The following is a 27302-nucleotide window of genomic DNA, read 5'->3' on the forward strand; positions in this document are numbered from 1 at the left end:
ATGTTTCAGTGTGGACATCAATCCCACAATAACCAATTCTTGTATCACAGTGTTTCTGCCGCGAGGAGAAAGCCGTGTACCACAATAAGTAACTAATTCACATTATATTTAGATAATAGATTTTATGGTGACAGAATGAATGTTTTTTTTCCTGTAGCTTCATAATGCCTACTGCAAAGAGTCCTGGAGCCAAGGAGTATGAAATGCCAAAGTGACTACTATCAGCCCACACAGCAACATGAGGGAGGGTTAACCAACACCCCAATGTAAGTGCTCTTACACAAAAAATAAAGAATCTACAGTTACTTTGTGGACAAGCCCTTATTCATATTTCACAGATAACACAAAATCAACATAGATATACAGTACAGAGGATCCTAAACCAAAATTATGTAATAAGAACACTTGGAGGATTGTGAGGTTCACTTACTTGCATGCACTATAAAGCTTATTAAAAAGCCAAAGAAACCCACAAACAGCAATTCAATGAAATGAAGGTTTTCTTAAATGTCTCCATGAAAGTATGAAACTGCCACAACAGGTGGAAAACTATGAACTACTCTCGTGTGTGCATTTTCTTTAACACACATATTGTTGATCAGCAAGTACTAGACTCACACCTATGAAAATAAAAATCTGACTCTTAAGCTATTAACACTAAATCTACAATATTCATTTCTGTATAAAAATAAGTTTTAAAAGTACACCTGCAAAACGAAACATTAATTTCTATAGGTAAGAAAATGAATAAAAAATAAATCAAAACTTCCCCTAATGTGCTTCATTAACTCAGTCTTGTATACAATAGAGAATAAATTAAAAGGTAAATTACCATGAACACTACACTCTCCAAAGAGAAAACACAGAGACAAAACTGCATTAAATAAACAGTTTGGCAATCTACATACTACATTTGATTTCCACTCAAAAGCTTTGGGAGTGACCTCATCTATTTATATACGATGCCAAACAAATTGTATTTACTAAGACTTTCTGCATGTATGGAGCTTTCACATAATTTGGTTTCCTGAAATTCAGTAAAGTTTAGCAATAGTGTTTACAGATGGCAAAACTGAGACTGAAAAATTGTTCAAAATTATGCTCAAATGCTAATTACCAAGTTCCACCAAGATAGTGAACAGAGCAGTAAATGTAACATAATTAACTTTCTTTTCAATGGTTAAAAAAACGTCCCTCTCTTAAGCTTTATAGGTAACGTAACCGCACTGGAAAGAGCAACCTCATCTAGTGAAAAGAATTCATGGGAATATAAGAGTTGATAAGTATTATGGGGAAAGAAATGTGTCAATCCCCCTGACTTGGTCAAATGCCCTCTTGCATCAAATTTGCAATTGTAACCCTTTTTCGTATCTTATCATAAAGCTCTGGCTGCAACATGAAAACCGATTGACAGGGCAGGCCATCCTTCTCTATCAAGATGTATCTGTCCATCAAACTCGCACCTCTCTGCCTTATCCAGGGCACAATCAATCATGCAGCAGCTGGGAATTTAAAAAGCAAAATTGTTACACGCAGTAATTTCTCCTAACTTGACAGCATTGGGTGTATATGGGTTGAAAAGCTTTGCTGACACACCAGAGTACTGAGTGCTGGCAACAGCGCCGTTACGTGGCACTGTTCTCCACGCCACTTGTCCCATTGTGCTAAGATGGCTACGTTATTCCATGTTCTATTTCCTAACATAATATGGCACAAGCTAGCTACCAACTCAGTAAGTAAAATCTAAGGCACATTTTGTGTCTGGGGTTTGACTGCAAGCTCCCTGGAACGGCAATTCTTCCTAAGTGTCTGAAAAAACATTTTGCACGTTTTGAATACTTTAATGAAGTACTATTTTTGGCAGAAGGCAATCCTGTGAGGTACTTCCATTCTTTGTATGTTCTTCCCGACTATGTAATTTTATGATCCAATTTACTTTTGTCCAAGGTGAAAGAACACACACCAAGATGCACCTAAGGGACACAACAACAAAAAAATCATGAGCACATGAGAATGAACTGTAAGGTGATTAGTATTTTTTTTAGTGTTCTTAAAGTGCTATTGTTAATTACATAAAATGAAAGAGATGGCAAGTGATTCAAAAGTAACTTCAATATGAAAGTAAAAGAGATAAACGGACTTAGTCTTCCTAAATTCATGATGAAAAAGACAGACTGCTAGTACATTGTCTCCTCCTGTCGTTAAATAAAGAAAATAAAGAAAATTGTAATCTGTACTCTAATCCTCTTCAGTTCATCACAGGACCACACAAAGACTGACACAATACATATACCAAATACATCAGCAGATGCTGTCATTCTTTACTCCAATATTGAAAAGATTGAAGAGCTTTGATTTTATGATATGAATTTAGAGGACTTCCATGTCTCTTTACACCACTATGATACGGAGGACCACAGGCCACTAAAAATTCTGTGTTTCACCACAGAATAAGCAAATAACAGTGTGTATTACACCACTGTTTCAGTCATGACTTTTTCATTTTGTGTTCTCACCCTGTTCAGGCCTCAAAGCCCATTCCTCCTTTGTAAAATGGGTGTTGACTGCACAAACTCAATCACTTTTTTGTTACTCGCAAGCACAAGTCAAAAAGAGTAACACTGTGAGATTTCCATAAAAAAAAACCAACACAATTATCACAATAAATACCAAGTTCTGTGATGATCTAATCAATAAATTAAAAAAAACCCCAACACTTTTATTTAAAAAGAGTGACAACATACCATATTCTAAACCCTCCACCTTTAAAAGCACAATTTGGTCAACCAGTTGCTGATTAGGTTCCATTAAATGTTAATACAGTATTACATTTAAATTACCCCGCCTAAACAATTAACAAAGAACCACTATTCTCAGATCAGCCATATGGGCCATATTATTAAAATGCCCAAATTAGTCTTCTACTGTGTCCCACTTGGAGTGCAGCTTCTCAGCAGTTTGCCAGGAGCTGCTGTCCTTCATTGCCTGGTAGGGCCATCTGACAGTGGCCTGCAACACCCTTCACGACGAATTCAAGTGCTCTGAAGAGAGGGCTCAAAAAAACTTGCATTTGTAGCAAACTGCAAGCAGACAATATGCCTTCAGCTCCTTTGGTTTTAATAACGTTTCCTTTGGAAAGTGAATCAGTTGAAGACTGTTCCAATAAAATAGTAAGTCATGGTCCAGACAAGGCATAAACCACTGTCTATACAGTTTGTGACAACGTCCTTGTTTTTCTTTCTTCCACACTTTTTTTCCAAAGACCATGCAGTGAAGGCAGTTTGATTTTATCCATATTCTTACTGTAAACATTAAGAAATATACCAAGGACAACCAGTAAGCCTGACCACACGTACCTAAAGAGGAAGGAGAGGAGGGGGGAAAAAAAAAAAAAAATCATTAGCATTTTATCTGTAGTGATTACATACCGATATTTGTGGATTAAAAAAAATAAAGCCCCTACATTAAGGAAAGAAGAGTTTTAAGAAAAAATTCCCCAACATAAATTAGCGACTCAGAAAGAATTTGCATGAATCTTTATCTTTACTAGCCTTCCACCATTCCTTTTCTCATCCTGGCTGGAGAGCTTATTAAGGTGCATTTATAGTTGAATAATAACAGAACAGTAGCTGCTCTTTCTCACATGAATAAAGCAGTCCTGAGGGGTTTTACTGTTTTTCCTTCCTAAGGTTATGAGAGCTATACTCTCAATTACTGCTCCAAAATGTGTTCTCACTCAGTGCCTTACATCCACACTTCCCAATGTAAGCTCCTTTTCGTTTCAGCTCTCCATTAACTTAAGCCTCAAGATTTTTAGCTGGAATAAAATCCATTTGGGCATTTGCCTGTAAGTTTTATTCTTAAATCTCAGATAAATGTATACATAGCAATTTAACTGAACGTTATTTTGTTTCAAACTAGCAGCAATTAGGATCTATGTAGCTACTCAGCTGCATTTATCAATGTAAGCTCTTCCTTGAAATTAATAAAAGGGAAGAAAATAAAACTAAAAAATCTTGCAGTTGAATGTATCAGGATAACAGAAGCTTGCAGTTATTTAAAAGGGCTAGCTAAAAACTTAAACTTGAGCTCATAAAAGGGGAAACAATACCGTTGTGGAGAAAATGCCTTCCGTTAGCCAAATCTTCCACAGAGAAAGTACCCAAACAATTTATTATCACACACACTAGATATTACGTAAGATTTTCATTAAAAACACCCCAAAACCCACCAACACACAGAACAGCCTGTCTTCCAGACCTTTAGAAAAATGGAAACTATTTTCTCTGGCATGATTAGCATCAACAAGCCTGCAATATTTACAACAGATTGCCAACATTTGTAGAAGATATGAAATGAAAAGCATTAAAGCCTGAATATGATTAATTATTGTTACTATATTTCCATGATCAGGAATATGACCTTTTTTTTAGAAAAGATATAAAAAAAATTTAAAACTATAAATACTTACTGTAATGTGAATGGCTTTGCAAAGAACAAAAAAGAAAGCACAATGGTCATTGCTTTTCTTCCTGTTGTTACTGCAGAGGAAAACAAATATTTACTACTTTAAGAATTCAGTTGCAGCAAAAGATTGTAATACAGGCTTCAATATTAGTAGATAACCTCATTCCATGATTAATTATCTGGCTAAACCAATGACCATCCTTGGTGCAAACACAGCCTGCAGATGCACTATCAGTCCAGTGCAAAATTGTGCTAGAAACATACATTGTTTGAAACAAGTACACTGTGTCAGTACTATCAGCTCCAGTCAAAATATCTGCAGCAGAGAAACTTCCAGAACAAGACTTGCTATTTAATAACTCCATGCTAATCAGTTCAAAATATCTGAGAGCAACAAACAATTGTTGCATGTAGCTGATGGCATAAACTAATCTGTTAAAGCAGAAAAAAGTGGTATCACTGTTTGGATACACCAAATCTCTTGCCATTTCCACCTCATGTTGTTACACACAGTTCAGTGGTGTTTTGGGCTTTAAAGTGGAATGGGACCATCACCTTGTCATTCTTTTGAAGTTACTGAAAATTTACCTAACAGTGCAGAGAAATACAATTTTGGTCAGAAACCGAAGAGACCAAGAACATCTGACTTCAATGACTGCATTAGGAAGTTTCCATCAAAACCATTAAGAGACCTTCTTCTGTATGTGGTATCACTAGGAGGAATCAAGGTAGTAAGAAGAGGTGAGAACACAATCCTGTTACCAAAATGGAAGTAAACAATCTGTTTGGGTTACTCTCAAATTAACTGTAGCTCCAACAGTTATTTGAACAATTTCAATGCTATCTGCTATGAACAAGAACACAGGGTTGCTAGCAAATTGTGTATTGGGAAATCTATAAAGTTTATCACTAAACCAAAAATCAATAAATGAGTAAAAGTTATAGAAAATTAAAAAATAAAAGTAAAAATAACAACGTAGCCAGGCACACAAGTTTAGCTATGGAGGTTAAGGGTCTGAGAAGGTGTTATTCCACACAATAGTGCAGGCTTCTCACTACAATTGTCTGTACCTAAATAGACCTACATTTTTTAGCAACAAAAATTATTTTGCTTACCACAAAGTATTTTTTACTATACAATACTGGAAAGCCTTACTTGTATAACTACATCCACATGAGTTTTCCTGTAACATACTGACAACAGGAACCAAGGACTACTGATGTATTTTCATGCTGTTACGGCTCCTAAAGCAAGTTTCATTCTCCCCAACCCTCCCCCCCAAACAAATTTTTACTTAAAAGCATGTTTTTCAGCGGAAGAAACAGCCTCCACCATTGCTTTACCTGCCCTATCCTCAACTTTTTGGTAACAATTTTCTTTACATTTTAAGAAATTTATGTGTATCGAATAAAATGATTTTCTATTACATGAAAAATTGAATGAGAATGAAAAAGAAAATTGAGTTTTAATTAGAAAACAGTTTACAGATGAATAATTTAAAAAATGGTTAAATTACTTCAGTTTTTCTAATTACAATTATTTCTGTTCTTTCAAATCAGTTATTAATTAAAATATTTATGTAACCATTTCCTTCTAAATTAAGTGCCTTTTCTTCTTTTTCCCCAATTAAGTCTGACAATTTCTCATTCTGCTAATAGAAATACAATTTTCATTAAACTCTTTCACCCCAGTCCCCCCCAAGAAGGGGGAGGGTGTATGGGGGGTGGGAGGGACAGTAATGAATGTAGCATTCTTCCAAAGCACAATAAACATTTTCACATTGCTACAGGCAAGACAGAAAGGGCTCAAGTGTTAGGACTGTCAAGGTCAGGCATAAGAAAATCTGGGAAGGGTTTGCCATTCCACAGCATTCTTAAACATTTTTTAGCACAGTAAGACTTCTTTTTTCTTTCTAAAGAGCTATTTTAATGCATGAACCAACCCTCTCGTCTGGGCCAATTTCCAGTCAGGGGGCATACTGAATTTTGTTAAAAACAAACATAAAACAGAAGCACTATAGAGGAAATAATTAATAGGAAAGCAGAGCAAGCAATCCAATCCTCAGGTCGGAAAACAACCGTCTATATCCTCCTCTCCACTGCTGGGGATGAAGTGAGCAGCTTTTAAGGGTAGAGGGAAGAGAGGAAAGTTGCATCTGGCTACACCTTCCCCCTCTGGTCCTTGTGACTAATATTTGTAGTTTAAAAAAGGTAACCTCAGGAAGGAATGAGCCTGCTGTAACTGTTCTTGATAGGCTACTGTAAAGACTATAGAAATTATAGAAGCAGCTAAACAGGCAATGACTGATTCTTGAAAATACACTCAAGTTACATTTTAAGTTTAGAAGCAGCAATTTTCTACAAACAATTTTATGTTCTATAGCAGCTGCATATAGTGAACAATAATAATTTTAGGGAGAGCCTGAAAACAGGTGTACAGGAAGATGATGAAAAATGACCAAGTGTCAGACTTCTCCTTTAGTGTTGTTAGATACATAAAAAATGTTAAACATTAAATTAACTGCTGTTAAAATGAATGGCAGGGTCATTTCCTCTTATTCCTGCAGTTGAGGATATTGTGATATGTATACAGTTGAGTTACTTGACTGTTTTACAAACTCATAATAATACAGGTGACAAGCATTCAGCTGTAACACAGTTTTGTCAATTGGCTGTAGCCAGCTTTGCCACACTCGGGTAACGCCGCATGCTAAAATAGGCCACGGTCTAACAAATACAGAGGCAAGCCAAAATAAACCAGTACAAATAATTTCTGAGTTGCAATTTCTGTTGCATCTGTCTTACTATCGATACCTTTGATTTAATCAGATTCTATACCGCTTCTTCCGTTAAGGATCTCAGGCAGGTAAAGTATAGGCTGTGAACACACTTCCTTCTCTGAAGCCATACGGTTCTCCTTCCACACAGAATATATTTTGTTTTAGTATTTTTCTTTGTTTCTAAGGCACACATCGGCCAATGCACTACTAAAGACCAAGCACCACTACTCAGTGCAGTGTTGAGACTCACTGTGCTCAGTGGCTTCCTCATTCATGGAGAGCCAACCTCAGCTATTAGGATTTCAGTCTCTCCACGTGATTTTCCCAGACCGCTGATTACTCAACATAAAGGGTATGTCCAGTTGTATATGTGATAAGAGTCAAGTCTGAATATCTATAGAGGTAAAAAATCTATAATGGTTGTGACTGCTTCTTGCTTCACATCCTCCTTTTTCCTCATCCATCTGGATACACACCTGGAACATGTCAGTGCAGATAGGTCTGACTTGCATTTATCGCTAGGTAATTATTGTATTATTAGGGGAGAACACCTTATCACCAAAACTTTCATTTGTGCGTGAACTATCACAGAAACAGACTCTTTCTTAGCCTGAGGAGGATTCCAGTAACTTCTGACATACTTTAGGGACTTACATTGTTCCACAGTCACATGTGGCTAGCAGACACACCAATGAGCGGCCCAAATCTTTTCAACCTATTACTGATCAGTGTTCTTTACATTTGTTTCTTCTGATTGTCATATGCTGTACTCTAAGCATTTAACAGAAAATACAAATGCTTCCATTTTTTGTGGGACAATTACATTAGAAGCCTAGAAGAAGATCTGAAAGCCTGGACAGTCTACTTTTGTTCTTAACAATAGGCTTGTGTCTGTCCTGTGAATACACAAGTTGCAATTTAGAGATAATACAGCAGCTGTTACACAGCTCACCAGAAGCTTGTTTAGTTCAAACCATGACTTCCAAAACTAATACACACCCTTTACTCCCTTCAGTTTAGTAAAAAGAACTGATGAGACTATCACAGTGTCAGAATTTGTTTCACTTGAGTTCCTTCTGAACTGAGTCTGGAGTGTACGTTTAACACGGCTAGAGCAGCATTCCACTGAAAGTGTATGGACATTCAGGAGCTTCGGGGGAGTTCTTTATAGTTTTTCTAGCAATACCAATTGTAGGAAATCTCTGGAAATTCTGTGCTTAGAGACTATGACACTGCCTACTATGCCTTACTGGAATCCCCTTACTTTTTCTTCCATGCTTCAAATAATAGCTGTCTTTTCATTACACCTTGCTATACATTTCCATTGCACTCCTCTGTTTTGAACGGTGTTCTTTCTGCACTAAAATATAGCACAGGCTATATGCACAAGATTACTTAACAGGCTCTTCAAGGTTGAAACAGTGGAACAGAAAGAACCAGGAAGCTCTCAGACACATAGTAGTAGTGAAGATTCATGCTACACAAACCATAATGAGTCAGCACAAAGAACAGAAAAAAAGCCAGAGTAAGAACAATTCTCAAAAGCTCTGTCTTAAATAATAGAATATGACTACTTTGTGTTTTTAAACCAAAAGCAGTAAAGATATCATTTGTTCATACCTGTCACAGCCAGAAGGGCACCAAAGATTTTAATCAAAGCTAGAACAAAGGATATGCCAAAATACCCAGTCAGGGAGAAAAGGAATGCATAACCGTAAGTCTGAACTGGATGCTGCAACGACAACAACAAAAAAGCCTGTTAGGAAAATGTAAAACAAACCCTGAGGTATTGCAAAATGACATAAACTACAGACTTTAATCAACTGCTTGAGCAATAATAAGCTGTTCAACAATGCATTCATGCAAAGATCCTTATTTAATTTTAGTTAAATAATGGAAAAATAATAATGCAATTATAAGCTCATAAGACTGGTCCTGTGATTTTGTTGTTTTTTAAAACATAACCGTATCTTATACATCAAGGACTGTAACAACTTGCTTAATGTATGAATTATACAAGTTAACCAGTTTACATGATGAAAACATAACTTTAGAGAAGTAGTGAGATTTTCTAAACCATACAGAGCAAAGTTTTCCAATGAGGTTCTTCATAGAAAAAAGGAAATCTTTACACCTACCTTTGAGCAAAATGTTACTGCAGGGCTTAATCCACTAGTGCATGTTAATCCAAATAAAATATACACAAACCCTATTGAATAGGAATACAAAACCTAGAATAGTTTAAGAGAAAATAATTACCAGGTGATACTATACAAAAGGACAAAATTAAATGCTTTCAAATGCCTGGTCCTATTAATAACGTTCAACTTCTCAGAGCTGAATCTGCAGTGTTTGAAGGTATTTTTACTAGTACTTCTGTAACAGCTGATGTACAGTGAAAAGTGAGTAAGTCATCTTAAGACATTCTTCCTCCTCACGACTACATAAAAACAAGTTTTCTAAGCTAGTCAGTTAATAATATCCTGAGGTCAATGCTGACTGTGGTAAATCCTTCAAATTCAGGATTTCACAGCCTAAATAAAACTACACACAACTATGTAATTTAATAGTTTGAATAATACGTTCAACATATTTCATTTTCTGCTACTTATCCTGCATGGTAAAGATCCATATTGCATTAAATGTGCAAAGGGTAGCACATAATCACCATAATCTGCCAGAATTGTTACATGAGTTTCATCTGTCACATGTGTCACTTCTGTTGACGCACATGGCGCCCCTGCATTACGGTTATAGGATACAAAATTTTCAAATATGACCAGCTCTAGCCTAGTTCAGTACTCAGACTATACTCAGCAATCAGGTAAACTCTTAATTTTGTCTGTACCCTTATTTAATGCATAGCTTCATACATCAACGAAAGAGTCTTCACCCTACCCTTTCCCATGTAAGGGCAGCAACCGGAGCTGGAACTGCCCATCTGTACACCCTCCCATGCAGTGGGAGGCATTCGGGTGTTTGGGGGACATTTAGTGGCCTTTTCTTGTGAAAAAGGGAGACAGTGAACAGAGCTACTGTATTTACACATTACTAGCTAGAACACGCTGATCTACTTTCAAAACTCAGTGTCAATTACAGGCCTACTTCTTGTGACAAATTTAATCGTTTTCTTGTTATACAATCTCAATTATTTGCAAAAAAATTATGTAATAACAATTAACAATGCCATGAGACAACAGAACACTTATCTAAAGTGGTTTTTAAACTAATAAAATATTATAAAAATATAAATTAAAATAAATAAAATAAAATAAAAATAAAGGAGGATGACTATACGTTTCAACAGCAGAACTGCTTTCAAACTCTTAAAGAACAATGACCTGATCTTCAGAGTTCTTATTTTGCAGTGTTTATACACACACAAGTTAGTCTCTAGTTCTTCATTTGCCATCCTGCTTTTCTCCCAAACTACCCAAAGACCTCACTTTCCACAACCAGGACTGAGCATCACATTGCTACTTCCCCGTTAGGCAGTGTGATGTAAGTCACCTCCTTAGAATCACACACAAGGCAAAATTAGGTATAACCTTCCAGAGCAGGTTACTATTTCAGCTGCAAGTCATCTTTTCTCTTTTCATAACTGCTTAATCCAGGGCAAGTTCCAAATTCGGCAATGAAACAGAGATCCTGTGGATGACAGGTTCCTTCACTATTCACTTCCAGGTCATTGTTCATTAAACATCATCTCTGCTTCAGAGGACCTCTTTAAGTTTTTACCCACAGTCTTCAGTCTCAGAAGAATGATTTCTGAAATTCTGCTTGTACTTCTGCACTAAATTCTACAGATAAAATCCTGGAGTGTAATCTCTAGGCCTCAAACAAACAAAATCTTAATATCCTTAATCACACACTGATTCTCTACAAGTAGTATGAGTATGCAATATGAAGACCAACATTTGTCAGACTAGCGCAGAATAAAAAGCAAAGTTCTGGAGATAACAGGAGCTTTGTAGGTAAGGCAGTTAACAGCTGCCAGATGACTGTTACCAAGATGCAAAGTGGGCAAGAAAACAGTTAAGAAATTGTATTTTGTTTTGGATTTCAGAGATTATAGCTATAGAAGGCTGCACTGGGTCAGATGAGGTCCATGTAGCCAAAATCTCTGCCTCCAGCAGCACTCAACAGTGAATATTACGGAGTACAAAAATAAAAACATACAACAACACTTTACAGGCATATTTTTCTACTTCCCAGAAACTGGCAGCTCAAACTTCTTGAGACAACCTACGTTACTTTCAGTCTTAAATGAAGCCTCATTCTAATGAATTTGTTATCCATTTATGAAGCTATTCTCATGAGAAAGCAGATTTTGTAGTTAAATGTAAAAAATATGCATAATATGATAAATTTCAATATTTTTTAACACGTGGCATATTCAATTAATGACTATTATAATAAAATATTTTCTTTTATTTACTTGAATTTAGAGAAAACGATGCCAAATTCAAACTTAAGTTTTGTCTAAAAAGAAAAAAATTATCAGGCCATAGAAACAGATAATCCACATTCCAAATAACATATAAAAAATACAAAGCCAAGACTTTTTCAAAATTAAGTCATCGAGTCAAGAGCACACATTCATCCGTTGTGAAAGAGTTTTATGGACTTCAAAACCTTCAACAAAGGCTGCTTCTAAAATACTAGCACACTTGAGTTCTAAGTCTAGCAAATAAGAAAACCAGTGTGTTCCATCTAACACATTCTCATTTATACCAGAACAGTATATATATTTCAGACATTAAGTGCATAATCATACATAAAACACTCCATTGATTTCAGGCCTGCAGAGTAGACAAACTATTGCTAGAAATGAGTGTTTCTATAGCAGCAATATACATGTGAAGTTGCACACAGAAAACAGCACCCTTGAAAGGTTAAAAGCCAACCAACCAAAGAAACAGCAGAAGTCCCCAAACAAACAGAAAACCCCAAGAGCAGCACAGCAAGAGCTCTTCTTTACATATGCAAGAGAAAAGCAGATTGAAGTTTCATGTCTTGTCATTGTATGCCTTGTCTACGATGGAACATGTTCTTTTAAAATTGCAAATCTGGTATTTACCATTTCTGAATTAGAACCATTGTGCAACTTCATAGCTTTTTCCTGTACATTTCCTATAACTGCATCTGCGCAGAGGGCAAGGGATATTAGGACCACACCTAATATAAGAAACAAACAAACAAAAACCTGTTCAGAATATTTATCAGCAGAGTAGTGTCGAAAACCACTCTGTACTTACCCTGAAAAAAATAAAAAAATCTCAGGAATAGAAAAATAATAATAAAACCCTCTCTGTATCGTACTCTAAATGTCAGCAAAATTATTGCATTATACCAGTATAAAGCGATGTCCACCCACACTCCCTCCACCAGTTAACCCCTGAGCACTGTGTATCTCTAAACTTGATAGGAGCATCGGGACACTGGTATAAAGAAGCCAGCTGTAGTTTTTGTAGTAACAAGAATGAAAGACTGGCAATTGCATTTATTTCGGTATTTGTAATGAAGGTAAATAACCAGAGAACATACTCTTTTGAGTAGTTAATTCTAGATTATTTTTTCCCAACAAAGGCAAGTAGAAATGTTAGATGAAATGGTAAAACAAACATAAAAGATTCACAGTGGAAATATTTCGTTACCGAAACACTAATTTTAAAAAACCTACTACTACTACTACTAAAAAAAATCAGGTACAAATCCACGGGTTTAGGTTACCATATTTGTTCACAACAAAGTCACTGCACAGTCAATAATGTAACCAGCTTTCCAACAACAAAAATTAGTAACTCTTTATCCATGCCAGTCACAATTCATTTCCCAACCTCCAACGATTCTTTCATGACTGCAGCAACTGTTGTATTTAATGAAGCACACAGGTTGAAAATACCGCTTTTCTTAAGTATAAAACATCACAGACGGTAACAGTCATCACAATCATGTTTACTGTCTGATCTAGTCTTGGCTCCTTAAAAACATTTTAAGTGTCAGGGAAGAATGAGGAGAGGAAGACTAGAAACAAGCAGTGTTATGTTTTCTTGGTATTATGTTCTTACTATCGGAGGTCTCAAAACAGGCATGCTGATGGACCAAATGGAGTATAAGCTCCTGACAGAGGAAAAAAATCCCAGCTCCCAGGATTTTCAGAATTGAAAGATTTTTAAGACCAATAAAGTTTAAGGTGGCATCTCCTTGGCAAATTTTTGGATATATGAGAACTTCCAAACCAGTGTTTTTAGTTTGGGAACCATTTCCTTTTCCAGGCTAGACTTACGCAACTGAAGCAACAGAAAAAGACTCTTCATTATTTAAAGTTATCAGGCACTGGAAAAGGTACGAGTCAATGGAAATGATAAAAGACATAGATATATTAACTACATAGATTCAGTTCTGGTCCAAAGGTATTATAACACCTCCAGCTTAGCAACAGCCTTACTGCAGATCACTTCTGTAAAGTGACACAGACGGAATATGTCTCCATCTGTCTTCTCTATCATGCTTGTTCCATCAGTGCTTAATGGCCCAGGCATATCCCTGGGCAAACACATGAGTTCAGGACTGGATTGAGATGAAAAGGTTACCTGGAATCTGAAGTGCAAGTGCACATGGAAAGGAGAAATGCAGGGACAAGACAAATGTCAGTATTACATACATACACAGTTTGGAGCATTAAGAGAAGAATTACTCCACTCATTGTGATAGCACTGCACCTGCCGAGCAGCAGCAGCAAAACCACAAACGGGACCGGTAATGCTATGTAGTATGCCAAGCATGAAATAAAACTCATTGGAAGAAGTGGTTCTAAATTAGTTCTAAAAAATTAAACCTGGAGGTCTTGCACCAGCAGACTTCATTGAAACACTACATTACATCGTGTTTTACGCTATTAATGTGACACTTGAAGTCATTAAAATACTGGATCTACCAGCGTTCCTCAATAACACATTCTCACACTTGCAATCCCCACCACACCAATGTGTTAGGACCAGTGAGTTGTTTGGAGTTTACTTGCCCATTACTCCAGGTTTTTGAAGGCTGCTACACATAAGATTGTAAGACACAGTAGAGGCAGCTAACCAAGTAATATCACTTAACAGTGAAGCTAAGGACTAAACACCCCAGTCTGCAGAAGACTAAACTTCAAGTGTACAAACAGTCCTAGGGTGGAAGAATTTGCATGCAATTGATATTTTTACTGTGTCTTCCCTGAAAATAGTTAATTTCCGTTTACACCTGCAATGCCAGAACAGTAGAAGTTCCCACAGCAGCAATGTTTCAATACTGTCTCCTTCTGCACACCCATCTCTTCTGGTTTCTCTTTTGGATTATTCACAGCTATTTAGGATATCTACCACTGCCTCTCCAATCTGATAACGCTATGAGATGCTTTGAGCTCTTAGCATCAACTCCATCTTGAAAAATATACCTCTTCCTTAGTTATAAATATATACCTGTTCTGTCAGAAGAGAGTTTCAATTTCTTGGCTGACTTTCATGTGTAAACAAAATCTGTGCAGATTCCTGTTTTGGCCCAGCAATACTGGGAGGTCAGATTTCAATAGCCAGGGACAGGGGAAGAGAGACGGGAGAGATGAGAAAAGAACTTGTGAAATTGTTCATCCAGATATTATTTTATGTCTGCTCATGCACCATTTTTAGTATTTGCATCAGAAAACAAAGAGATTATATGTTTTGTTTAACTTCACAGCATGGTTTTGCTCTCTTAGTACTATGAAATGTAAAAAACCTTTGTTCTTAATGAATTAGTCTAAGTTCTATGAAATCATGCTAGAATCATACTAGTTTGCGTGGAAACAGTTCTACGTAAATGTGCATGAATCACTGGCACAAAGTCAGGAATTTACAGGGCAGTAAGTAGGCAGTAACATAAAATTGCAACTTTAGAAAACATCCTTAAATTTAACATTTGTTTTGCTGTTTTGTTTCTGAAAATTTTAATAACCTTAAATACTTTGTTATTTCTTTGAAGATCCTCTGTGAAGATACAAAATTAAATTCTGCGTCTCCGCTTTCAGTTCTTATTCCATGATTTACCTCAAGAAAAGTGTAATTATTCAAAAGACTGTGTCATTTTGCAGAGTGAACAAAGTTTTTAATAATTCTTGTAATTAGTTTTAAACTTTGGCAGCTCTGAATTTCTGCAATACCAAAACCCAGTATATTTCTTGAAGGAAAGGAGCATCTATTTCCATAATTCATCCAAGAAATGGAAAACCTCAACCTTTCTGCTTATCGTAAGTTTCTTCTGGTTAAATTAAGTGACATAGGAATAAACCAAAACAGCTCGAGAGGGAACAGAGAACTACAGAAAGAACCTTCTCAGAAGGTGAGAATTTTGAATCATGTTCCTAAGGGGAGGTCCAGACTTTCCAATTCTAACTCTATATTCTATTTCCACAGAACTAAGTTCCTCCAAATGTTAGTGCTCTAAGTTTCAATATATACAAACTTGTTTGAAGTGCTCAAAATAGATTAATAATTAAATACAACCCTGTTTATTCTCTGAAGACGGTTAAAGTTTTTTATCTTGTGCTTTGCACATCTTTGAGGGCATCAGGACTTTGGGACATTTGCTGCACTTTACCTTATCTCATTCAGTTGAAGAATCACAATTTCCAAACCTTTTCAGAATTAAATCATAGCACACATTTAAAACAATTCAAATTTTACAAAAGGAATATATTAAGATGTGAATGCATTTAGAGGACACAGTCAAAAAGGGCTGTAATGGTAACATATATCTATATATCAGAAATACTAAAATATAATTACATGCTTACCAGCACCATACTGTACTCTATATTTTTTTTTCAAGTAGCCACCCAATTACACCACACAAACACTTTAAATGCACAGCAGGTTATATAATTCACATGCTTTTAAAATTTCTTCCACTATCAGTAGCACTAAAATTACATTAAAAGGCATGAGAATTAATTTATGAGCAAGGCAAAAAAGATACAGTTTAGACAACATCACAAATTGATCATTACTAACACTAGATGAACTAACTATATTGTGAGGGCAAAAAGTATTTTCCTTAAAACTGAGAACGTATTATTATTTTTAGGAACAAAACATCCAAATCAGTGCCTCCACTATTAAGAAACAAAGGTTTCACACTGAACGTCTGTCATAATGGTCGTTGCAAGTCGTCTCAGAATTTCATAAGAAGAATGCACAAAAAGTTGAATATTCGAAAGTTTTTCAAGGTTCAGTATTAATCCAAACACTGGCCAAGTAAGTAATATGGATTTTATAGATAACCAATTCTTCTCCCCTGTCATTTGAGAAAATAATTCCAGGAAGTTTTCAAACCCAAGCAGGTTAAAATATTTTCTTTGCCTCTGATTTCACACAGTTAAAGTTAGAACGTAGGCACTCCAGCTAAGAACTACAGTGAATCTGAGTGAGACCACCAATTAATATAAAATAAATGGTTCTGAAATGGAAAAAGAATTAAAGCTTAAGACTCAAACTGGAAAAGACAACTGATGTTTGGAAGTTTAAAAATGGTCAAACTGAATTTTGTTGTATTTATTTTAACATATCTACTGAGAAGAAAGTACTTCTTGAGAACAAGCATGAGATTTCGACCTAAAGGGTGGAATATGCAGAAATTCTGAGAACCTACAAAGTAACACTTAAAATAAAGGCCTCTTCTGCCACAGACAGAGTTCTGCTGCTGCAAAGCTGCAATGAAACATGCATTTTCTATATGATACCTGAAGGCACTCCACCAAGAACTCTCTGAACTTCTATGGAACTGTTCTTGGGAAAACCAAGTATTTTGTTGAACTCTAAAATGTAATATATCTTTACCTGTCAAGTTGAAGTTTGGCGCAACTGTGCTGTCAGCTAAAGTAAACCATATCAACCCAAGACTCATACACAGGGCAGCGGACACATCTGCAATATTATAACGTTTTCCTACAAAAGCAATAAAAACAACATGAATGGGCTGTTAACACTCTCAGAATTTCACATTTATCCTGTTTAGCACACTAGAAGCAAAAGGGAAAAATGTTCCAGTGTCATTCTTTTACTTAAGCAGAAGACTTAATGCCCTGGCCTTTCATGACTGGAATTTGTTTCTTCTACAACAGCAGCTGCTAAATGGAGGAGGACCTTAACAGACAGTATCTGATTCTTGTGGTCAATTTTAGTTTTACTCCTACTGACATAAAGCACATTGTCCCTGACAAAGCACCATCTCAGCAACTTCAGGACAGCTTAGATGTTTTCTTACGATTTTTCCCTCAGGCAAGACATTTTGGCTGCCTTTACTGATCAGAGGGAAGTAATTCCTGAACACTAACAGATGATTTGCGTACTTTCAGAACGCTACATCATCTTTTAGTTTGGGAGAAACAGGATGTAAAGGAGGGGGTGCAAAAAGAAAGAAAATTGGGAAATGGAAAGGCAGGAGTTAGTATATATGGTTTGAAATAACATGTTCCTTTCCCAGATGCTATACTTTCAATATAAGCTTCCATGGTAACTTAACTGAAGTGAAAATGTTAACTGAAATTTTTTAAAGCAATAATAAAAAGAGAATAAAATCACAGCTTCTGAGAATACAACACAATATAAAGTTTCATGAAGCTTTAAGGGAATACTAGTTGCTCTACAATAAAACTATATAGAATGACTTCTGATACAAGGTAAACAGTGTGTGTGCATGTGCATATGTAAACTTGTACCCTCCTCTGAAAGTTCAGCTTCCTATTGCAACTAGGCCAGAATTAACTACACAGAAATATACAATTCTAGATTCTGTTCTGTAACGCTTGCTCATGCAGAGATTTACTTACTTAATCAATCCTTGTGTATTGAACACATAGAAACTTTTATCACATACATGAGTCTTCTAAATCCAGAAATACTGACATACGTTTATTCACATAACTACAGACTTTATCTGTGCTACTCCAGATCCCTTTTTCTGTTCTTGGAATATGAACTATGACTTTTGGACTAGCCAAAGACATGTAAAGTCAGGTGTACTTCTGATTACATGTTCTAGCAAAATTTAGAAATTTTAATTAGGAATTTAGGAACAAGACGAGTAGGGGATTTCTTCACAAATCATGGCTGGATATTTTCTTTCCCATTTCAAGTTTTCTATTTCAATACTGGAAATATTTTATTTGTGACGTGATTAGGTTTAGAAAACATCATATTACATAAAAATTAAGAAAGCATCCACTAAAATTAAGTTTTGCAAGTGACCTGTGAAACTTTTTTCCCCACATTTTCTGTTGGTATAATTGTATTTGTACATTTTCTGAGAAGATGCTTCAGAAATACACATTTTTCCTCCATAGGAAAATGCTACCTGCCCCTCTCCATTCCAAGAGCCTCAGTGAAATTTAACAAAGTACAGGATTCCATACATGCCAGCCTCCCAAAGAAAGAGCAAAAAAAAGTCATCTAATAGCAAGTTTAACACTTACCTTGTATAAAAACCCCGCCTATCATAACTGGAATCAGTTTACAGCACTTGAAGATGACTTGAGTAGGGTAATTCAGATATCCTAAAGAGGTATTGGACAAACCCATAGTTCCCACTGTTAAAAATGCTATTATCATGTAGGTTTTGCCAGGAATTCTGCAAAATATAAGCACATGAATCTTGGTATTACAGACTCATACAGAGGAGATTTAGCATGGAAAATTTAGATAAAGCAATATGTTTTTAATACAACTTGACTATCTTTCTCACTGAATTTCATTCTGTAACAAAAATTTAAAAACGCACATAAATCACTGATTTCAAATTTCATTTATTTTAATTACTGCTAATAAACAGCATTCAAATACAAGACAATAAAAACTTCATGACTCATGAAGCATTCAAACAGTAATTCTTTAACCTCCTTCTAAGAAGTTATATTATTTACAGGAAAATCGAGACAAGGTTTCAGGTAACTTATCAAAGGAAATACAGAATGTTGGTATACCAAGATATTCTGAATGTTAGTCCTGTCATGGTCACTGTGTCAATTTTTTTGGTGAAGCTTTCACATGAACATTGACATTTTTAGAATAAGGAAAGTTGAAAAAAAGTACCATCGTTTTATAAAACTCAACAGAACTAAGAAAGAAGTGATTCAGATATCATGAACGGAGAGGCTTATTGAACATTTACAGATGTACTGTTTGCAATTTGATGAAATTATCACCTGACAACAGATGATACGACAGTAATTTTTAGCAATCACTGTGCTCACTCTGTGATTTTTTTACAGTTATTGTGCATATGTTCAGCTATTTTTTCACGCATACTCAGAGTCACATTAAGCAACATAAGGAGATGTCTTGCTCTAACGCTGTCTTATCCATAACTCATTATATGATGTAGGCATTCTGTGAGGAATGCAAGAAAAAATTACAATTTAAGAAAGAGATTTCAGCATAAAAATTAGGATTTTTTAATCTTCTACAAGAAGATGCCTAAATTATAGCAAATAAAATGTAAAATGTGTTTAAGATCTACGTTTCCAACATAGCTTACTTACAGGGTCATGCTCTGTAAGCATTAGTAACTACTTGGTATTCAAAACCTAAATACCAGTTACGGAACACTCAAAAGGTAACTAAGCAATATCATCTGATGCATCTCAAAAAGTCAGATAACTTGAAATACTAAATAGTGAGTGTTTAAAAGAAAAAAAATTAAATTAAAATTATATTGTTTGGCTATAGAAGAATTCTATTACCTAAAATCAGTATATGCAAAATCAGCTAAGGCTGACTACAGGTAAGGAAAACCAGTTATGCTCAGCTAGGCTATAATACTTTAAAGAAATTTTAAAATATATGTACAGCATGACAGCCTCTATCCAAGCTTTCAGAGGGCCTCAATATACAGTTTTCAGAGGCTGTAGTTGGGCAGGAAGCCATAGAAAGGCTGCACTGTGTCAGATCAAACTATCCCATATCCACACAATTCAAGACAGCAAGAATCTCCTGGGTCAGCTGCAGTGAAAACCCAGAATAATTTTGTGGCAGGGTGTTACGAGTGCTATCTTAAATGAAAAATGCAAAAACTAAGCACATCCTTTGAAGCAAATCTACACAGCCATATGGCAAACAGAGAGCAGACCTCTTGACACTCTCCACGATGCACAGCATGCTAGAGGAACCTCTTGGTGAGGAGGTGCCGTGGGGTTTGAGGAAAAGGTGTTCAGTGACAGATGGCTTCAAGTGATGTGAAGTGCAGTTGGCCCTATTCTGAAAGTGATAATCACAAGCAACACATATGAGTCAGTCTGTATCAGCTACCTCAAGGACAGAATATGCTCTGTAAGTGGAACAAAGTGACAGTAGAGTCAACAAGACTACTTACAGGTCTGAAATCTAAGCAGGTGCTTACAAAACATTTTCTATCATTGTCCAGTAAAGTCACATCATTTTAACTATGGAACTGCTACTAATGCCTCACAGTATTCACATTCAAACAACAGAAGTTAAATTTACCACAAATATCAAATGCTTCTAATTTGATGGACAGTGGGTAAAATGCTTGGAAAAACACATACCTTCTCCTTTTGTCCTGAATCAACTGCAATTCTATTAGTCCAAAAATGGAATAAAATCCAAACTGCACTAAAGTGAGGTACCAACCAAAAGGTTTAAAACCTTCCACTGAAAATATCAATTCCTATAAAAACAAAAACCCACGAAGATCACATACATACACCAAAATATTACATCAAAACAAAACTAACAATTTTTTTTTCCTTCACGTACATGCAAATCTAGCCTTCGCAGCTGATGGTTATTAATGAGAATTTACCTGCCATACATAACTTGCAAAGTATTTTAAAAGACAATTTAGGTTCTCCAAAATGCAAAGAGAAAATTTACTGCTGGTGTAAATCCACTGAAATTAATGGATTGATTGATCTGGGGAATACATTTGATCCATTATTTATCTCAAATTAGATGTCCTCCTGTCTGCTTTTCAGTTCATTTACTTCAGTAGACTGTTTTTATCCAGAATGTATAAATAGCTCACAATAAATCAAATACAAAGTTTCTCTTACAGACATATTTACTGGTAGTTTTCATCTCATAGGAAGGCATACCTAATGTTTTGAGCGCCTACATTAAATAGCACTTGTGAGCTTATAAATTTGCAGTCTGTAGGAACATTTAAAATCAGAGCAATTTGTTATGAAAAAATACATGCACTGTATAAAGAATTATGTAGATGCGTCAGTTATGGAAACAAAAGGCTACCTAATACTTTCCTTTTTGAGACTCGGCTTTCAATTACTGGTAACTGTCTAACTCTTTGGAACTTTATTTTAAAAAACTTCTCAGCTGTTTTTGAGAACTGCATTTGAAAACATGGTGACTTTTAATTATCAGCTTTTTAAAGTCACTGCTTTATTGAGAAGACTCACTGAACTTAAAAAATATTTAGAAAAGGAACAGAAATGTAGCTGCTCAAGATAAAAGGGAAAAAGTTAGCAGGAAGAGAAAAGTCTTAACGAAAACAGCATAAGAATTATGCTTCTGCTTAACAACCAACATCATTCACATTTCAGCTTTGTCCTGAAGGGAGAGCAGAGAGCACAATAGACTGTACGGCACTCATGGACTCAAGGAGATCTAAAGGTTTCAACACCAATGAAGACTCACATGTCAGTCTGTATTGTTCTACAATTTGGTTGTTTTCAATAGACTATGAAATCACATTTAAAAAATACATATTCAAAATAATATTGAAAGGTATGTCTTACACACAGAAGTAAAAGATGAGGTCCAACTGAAGGAAACCTTGCAGGCACATAAATGGAATTTTACATTATGCAATTACTGTTCTTGAATTCTGAAAGCTTGCCTTTGCAATCAGTATCTATTTTAAATGACTATACATATTAAAATACATACTATATTACGCTATTGAAAAAGAAAACTGGGCTAAGACACAAATTCATAGGCTTTACCTGTAAATATCCATAGATCAGATAAAACATAAAAACTCCAGAAACACAGATGAAAAACTGAGTAGGTTTGTTAAATTTGCTGAGATTCATGCCAAGAACTACAACATCATCTACTGATTTGATATGAGGAGACATAGTTTGAGATTTGGAAGGTACACTGATGGAAACGTATTTTCTTGATGAAGTGAATTTCAGATCCATGATTCCTAGCTCGCTGCCTTCAGTGCTATTGTTATCTTCTTTTTGCTCTTCTATTTCCGTGGGTCCTCTGCCTGAAAGCTGAAAGAAATGCTAGTTAGATAAGACATAACACACAGCCTTCCAACAGTAACAGTAAAGAAATGTGGCATTTCTTTATATATATGGAAAATATAAAGATTTAAAAGTTTTGTTGGAGTGTTTTTATTCACAAATTTTATTTATCTTTTCTGATGTTCAAAGTTAAGATCAGTTAACGTAAGAGGCCAACAGCACTTTATGAAAGCACTTTTGCTTCATGGCAGGAGGTAGTATTCCTCCTACCCTCCACAAAACAAACCAACCAACCAAGCCCAATACACCGGCTGTATGAAACCAGCTTGAGCTTCACAACAGCTCAAACTAGCCCTTTTATGCCAGTACTCACAGGAATGACTGCTTGGGTGAGAAGTGATCTCTATGATCAAATCACAATGAAAGATCCAGTACTGAAGCACTGTGGTTCTGTCTACTCTACTTCATTTCCACAGTGAAATATACCAGACTAGTCCCCTGCATGGGAAGCCTTCCTAAAAACTATGAATTCAAGCCTATGATTGGTTACAAACACCAAACTGGAAGAAGTTATCCCCTCATTCTCACATTTATTTACTATTTCTCAAACACTTCTGAGGAAAAGAACAGAAGATGGAAACAAGAAGATTAAGTAGCCAGTCTCAGAAATTAGATTAGTTATCTGATGAGGTCTATGGTATGGCAATCCCTTTAATATTAACCACATACAGCCATTTCCACATGTAATAGAAAACAAAATTAGATCACTGAAGCCTGGAGAAGGAATTTAGCAGCTTAAAAGATTGAGAGGCAAATAATTCTTTTCTCCAGCTCAGCAGAGTATGATGTTTCAGTCTTCCCCCACGCCCCCACCCCCCCAGCCTCAAGATAAAACACACTGGTCAGTTGTCCCACGATTTTTAAGTGTAGGTCAGCATCTAGTTCAGCAAGCAGTCAGTAATTACATTGTTTGTCTCAACTATTTCCTGGTTTGTTCTCCCCAGCTCAAAAATACTTTTCATCACACATGTACAAAAAGTGCTTTTCCCACTGTTTTTAAATGGAAGAAGTGCCAGTACACAAAAGTTTGATCACGTAATAAACGTAGCAAATGTAATCTGCATGGACATTGGTAATTTATTATACAATAAAAAAATGGCAAGTTTAGCTGAAAAATGAAGGATTCATATAAAACTTGCAATGTGGTTACGTTTCCTTTTTTGATAAAACATACTATCAGGTTCGAACAAGGCTCCTATTGAAGTCAGTCCTGAAATAATAGCTTGGGGACTATTATAGGAGTTTACGGACTATAATTATTATTTGTGTTTAAATTCAGAGCTCTTCAGTTGAAAAAACAAAAGTGAGAGGTAGTGAGTTTACCCTTGTGGACTGTTAGCTAATCCCAAAATGAGGTAACCATAAAAAAAAAAAAAAAGGAAAAAGAGAAAGTTTAAGTAGACTCTTTTCAGTAAAAACAGAGAAGTGCCAGTGTCATGCAATGAAGCACTAGTGAGCCTTCACATACAGTACCATACAGAGTTCTGATCACTCTCAAAGAAAGATTCAAAGAACTGCAAAAAAGGCTAAGAGGATGGAGGAACAGATTGCCCATGTTATGAACTGAAATAAGATGAAACTGTAACTTGTCTAGCCTGGCAAAACCCCGTTGAAAAGAAAATAGACTTGCTTACAATAAAAGTATCACAGGTATTACCACTAAGAAGGAAAAATAATTCTAATTTTAAGGACAGCAGAATAAGAGCAAATGGGCACGAAGTGACCACGAACAAACTTTACTAGACGCTACCTTTTCATCCGTAGACTACCTGTATTCTAGAGCAGCCTAAAAATGAAAGAAGGAATAACTGAACTAGTTTTAACATTAAGTTTATGAAAGCAGTTATGTAGAGCTTTTAATACTGGGTGTGATGACTGAGCAGTCCCCTTTAATCCTGTGTTTATAGCATTGTACCACTAGGGAAAGCAGAGTAAAGGTGCCTGTCGAGATACTCAGTGATCCTTACTTGGTCACTATGCCAGGACTACTCTCCCCAGATGAACTGCATGCAAAGTTAGGACTCCCAAGTACAAGTCCAAGGAGTAAATCACCATACAGGAAAGACACTGTATTTAGAAATCTACCCATTGCTGACATCTTAGCTGAATGTGTAATTTCATGGGTACCTGCTCAAATGTTTCCTGACCAGTGTACGCTTCCTCTTGACAGGCACAGAGCATTTGTTAATGTCACACTTTTCAGCAGGAACAAGAGCTGAGACTTATTTTTCACCTAAACTGTAACATGACATATGCCCAGCACAAGACACAGCCATGTACTGTCATGGACTTCAAAATGGAGCGAATTGTGTAACGCATGGTTTTGTACATACATTTTCCACTTTGTCCACTAATTTTGATATTATTTGTGTGACAGCCATGTTAGGATTGGGAGAAGTAGAGGGAAGAAGAAACTGTAGCAAGTATATTTATCTACTGAGCCTGGCTGGGATTAAGTTAATTTTCTTCATAGCAGCTTGTATGGCGTTGTGTTTTAGATCCGTGACCAAAACAATGCCGATAACACAGTAACGTTTTAGCTATTGCTGAGCAGAGCCTGCACAGCATCAAGGCCTTTTTTGTTTCTCCGCCTGCCCCAGTGAACAGAATAGGCTGTGTGCAAGATGGTAAGAGGGGGCACAACCAGACAGATGACCCGAACAAACCAGAGATATTTCATGCTATAAAGCGTCATGCTCAGCAATAAAAAGCAAGAGGAGGGGGTTTAGGGAGGTTAGTCATCTTTTGCTCAAGAACTGGCTGGGCATCAGTCTACCTGTGGGAGAAGCGATTGACTTCATACCACCGGTTTTGTTTTCTGTTTGTCTTCTTCCACTTTTCCCCCACTGCTTAAACAATTTTAATCTTAACCCGTAAGTTTTCTTGGGTTTACTGCTTTTCCTCTTCCTCCATCCATATGAGCATGGGGGGGGGGGGGGGGGGGGGGAGTGAGCAAACAGCTGCATAGTGCTAAACTGCCTGCAAGTGTTAACCCACACCACAATTAACACATTTTTTTCTGACTTTCAGGCATTTACATTCAAATTATTTCCTCAGGAACAACATCGGTTTTTACAATCTGTACATTTAACTTCTTGCAGATTACTGAGTCTACTGCTAAAGTAAGAAGAAACAACACTGATAGCTCTAGTTACACCCAAGGCCATCCATAAGAAGATGATGTATAGTAATTGTTTTTTCTCTATTGTGTTCTAAAGGAAAAAAAATATTACTGTGTTCAAGAAATCCTTCAAGGAACATTATTTAATAGCTGAAGAAACTTTAAATGTATGTATCCATTTGAAACACTATCCACCAAGTAATTTCATTACCAACAGTGACAGAACTCTTCTGAAGTCCACCATGACTTCTCAGAATTATTTTTCTAAGTATCAAAAATGCTATTCACCCTCCTCTCACCAAAATAACTCAAGCAACTGATTAACCTTCTGAACAAACACGCAGCAAAAATCTGATTTATGAAGAGTCAAGTGGCTTAAGAGCTGTCCTGATGTGAAATAGCATATTCCTCTCCTTTTTTTTACTCCTGGGTAAAAATGTATACGCCACATTCTTTAATCAGAGACTTTTTGTTCCTTCCCCTTTGAAAAAAAAACAACCAACTATGCAGAGCAAGACTTTAACTTAACACACAAGTAAAATAATACAGTGATTGTATATAAAGTAATTTTACAGTAATAAAAAGAAGCAAAGAAACACGTAACTAGAAAAGCAAAATTTCTTTGTCCTCCAAAAAGTTAATGACGTGTACCAAACATGGCAAAATCATTACAAAGGAGCTGGTGTTTTTATTTAACCCTGAAGAACATCCATTAAAAATATCAGTTTGGCAGAAACTAGCATCTCTGTACTCTCAGAAAATTTGCTCGCATAAGCCATGCAAGGCAAGTTCCATGCTGGCCCTGGCCAAGAGCCATTTCCTTTGGAACCACTTCCACAAACGCCTGGTGGCAGGACAGCTGCTGGCACCTGACAGGGATGCTCCCGGTTACAGGGACACAAACATACACCGGTGAGAAACTCGAGCGGATCCTTTACTTGGTGGTCCCTGGCTCCTGCCCCGGAGGCAAAAAAAAAAGAGGGAAAAGGGACAGGGACCAGCACGACCCTTGAAGCCTCCTCCGTGCCCACCCGCCCGCGCCCAGCTCTCCGCCAGCCCAGCCGCCCGGCGCTGCCCCACGCCGCACCCCCAGGCCAGGCCAGACGTGGCTCTGCTCCAGCACCTGCCCCGGGCAGCGTACCCCGGAACCGCCGCAGGCCGCCATTCCTCGCCTCTCCCCCGGGGCAGGGCACGTCTCACCGCACACGGGCCCCCAGGGCCCCCATCCCCTCGGGCCAGCCGAGCCCCCCGCCAGGCCGCGCCAGCCTCCTCCTGCTCCGGGCCCCGGCCCCCGCGATCCTCACCGTCGTGGCCATGGCCCCCCGCTACCAGGTGACGCTCCCCAGGAAGCGACCCCGGTGCGTGGGGGAGGAGCAGCCCCGCCCCCGTACCTGTTCGGCGGGGGAGGGGCACGGCGGCCGCGGCCAACCCTTCCCCTCCGCCGGCCGCCGCGGCGCCCGTCCCGCTCGCTCCCTCCAGCCTCACGCGCCGCCGGAAGTGGCGGCGGGGGTGCCAGGGGTCCGCGCGAGCTCCGAGCGCATCGAGGGAGAGCCGCTCGCTCGGCCTTCCGCTACTCGGCCTGGGGCGAGCGGAGCCGCCCGCCCTACTCCGGCCTCACCCCCGCTGC

At 37.2% G+C, this 27302-nt stretch overlaps 1 protein-coding gene across 4 annotated transcripts; it reads right to left on the minus strand.

The window, feature by feature from the left end:
- Positions 1–302: 302 nt before the first annotated feature.
- Positions 303–27199, minus strand: SLC35B3 (solute carrier family 35 member B3). Of its 4 annotated transcripts, none has more exons than XM_055704119.1 (10): positions 27067–27199; positions 22243–22521; positions 20391–20518; positions 18739–18893; positions 17105–17212; positions 12328–12425; positions 9386–9478; positions 8868–8979; positions 4472–4541; positions 303–3356 (listed from the first exon to the last, which is right to left on the minus strand). In XM_055704119.1, the coding sequence occupies exons 2-10, from the start codon at positions 22441–22443 to the stop codon at positions 3206–3208; spliced, it is 1116 nt and encodes a 371-aa protein (XP_055560094.1). In that variant the 5' UTR covers positions 22444–22521; positions 27067–27199; the 3' UTR covers positions 303–3205. The 4 variants fall into 4 exon arrangements, with proteins under 4 accessions (XP_055560094.1, XP_055560095.1, XP_055560092.1 ...); XM_055704120.1 differs by lacking the exon at positions 20391–20518 and adding an exon at positions 20827–20948 and having other exon boundaries at positions 27067–27197; XM_055704117.1 differs by having other exon boundaries at positions 26980–27087.
- Between the last annotated feature and the right edge of the window lie 103 nt (positions 27200–27302).

The sequence above is a fragment of the Falco cherrug genome, chromosome 3 (assembly GCF_023634085.1).
Source record: "Falco cherrug isolate bFalChe1 chromosome 3, bFalChe1.pri, whole genome shotgun sequence".
Classification (NCBI taxonomy): Eukaryota; Metazoa; Chordata; class Aves; order Falconiformes; family Falconidae; genus Falco; species Falco cherrug.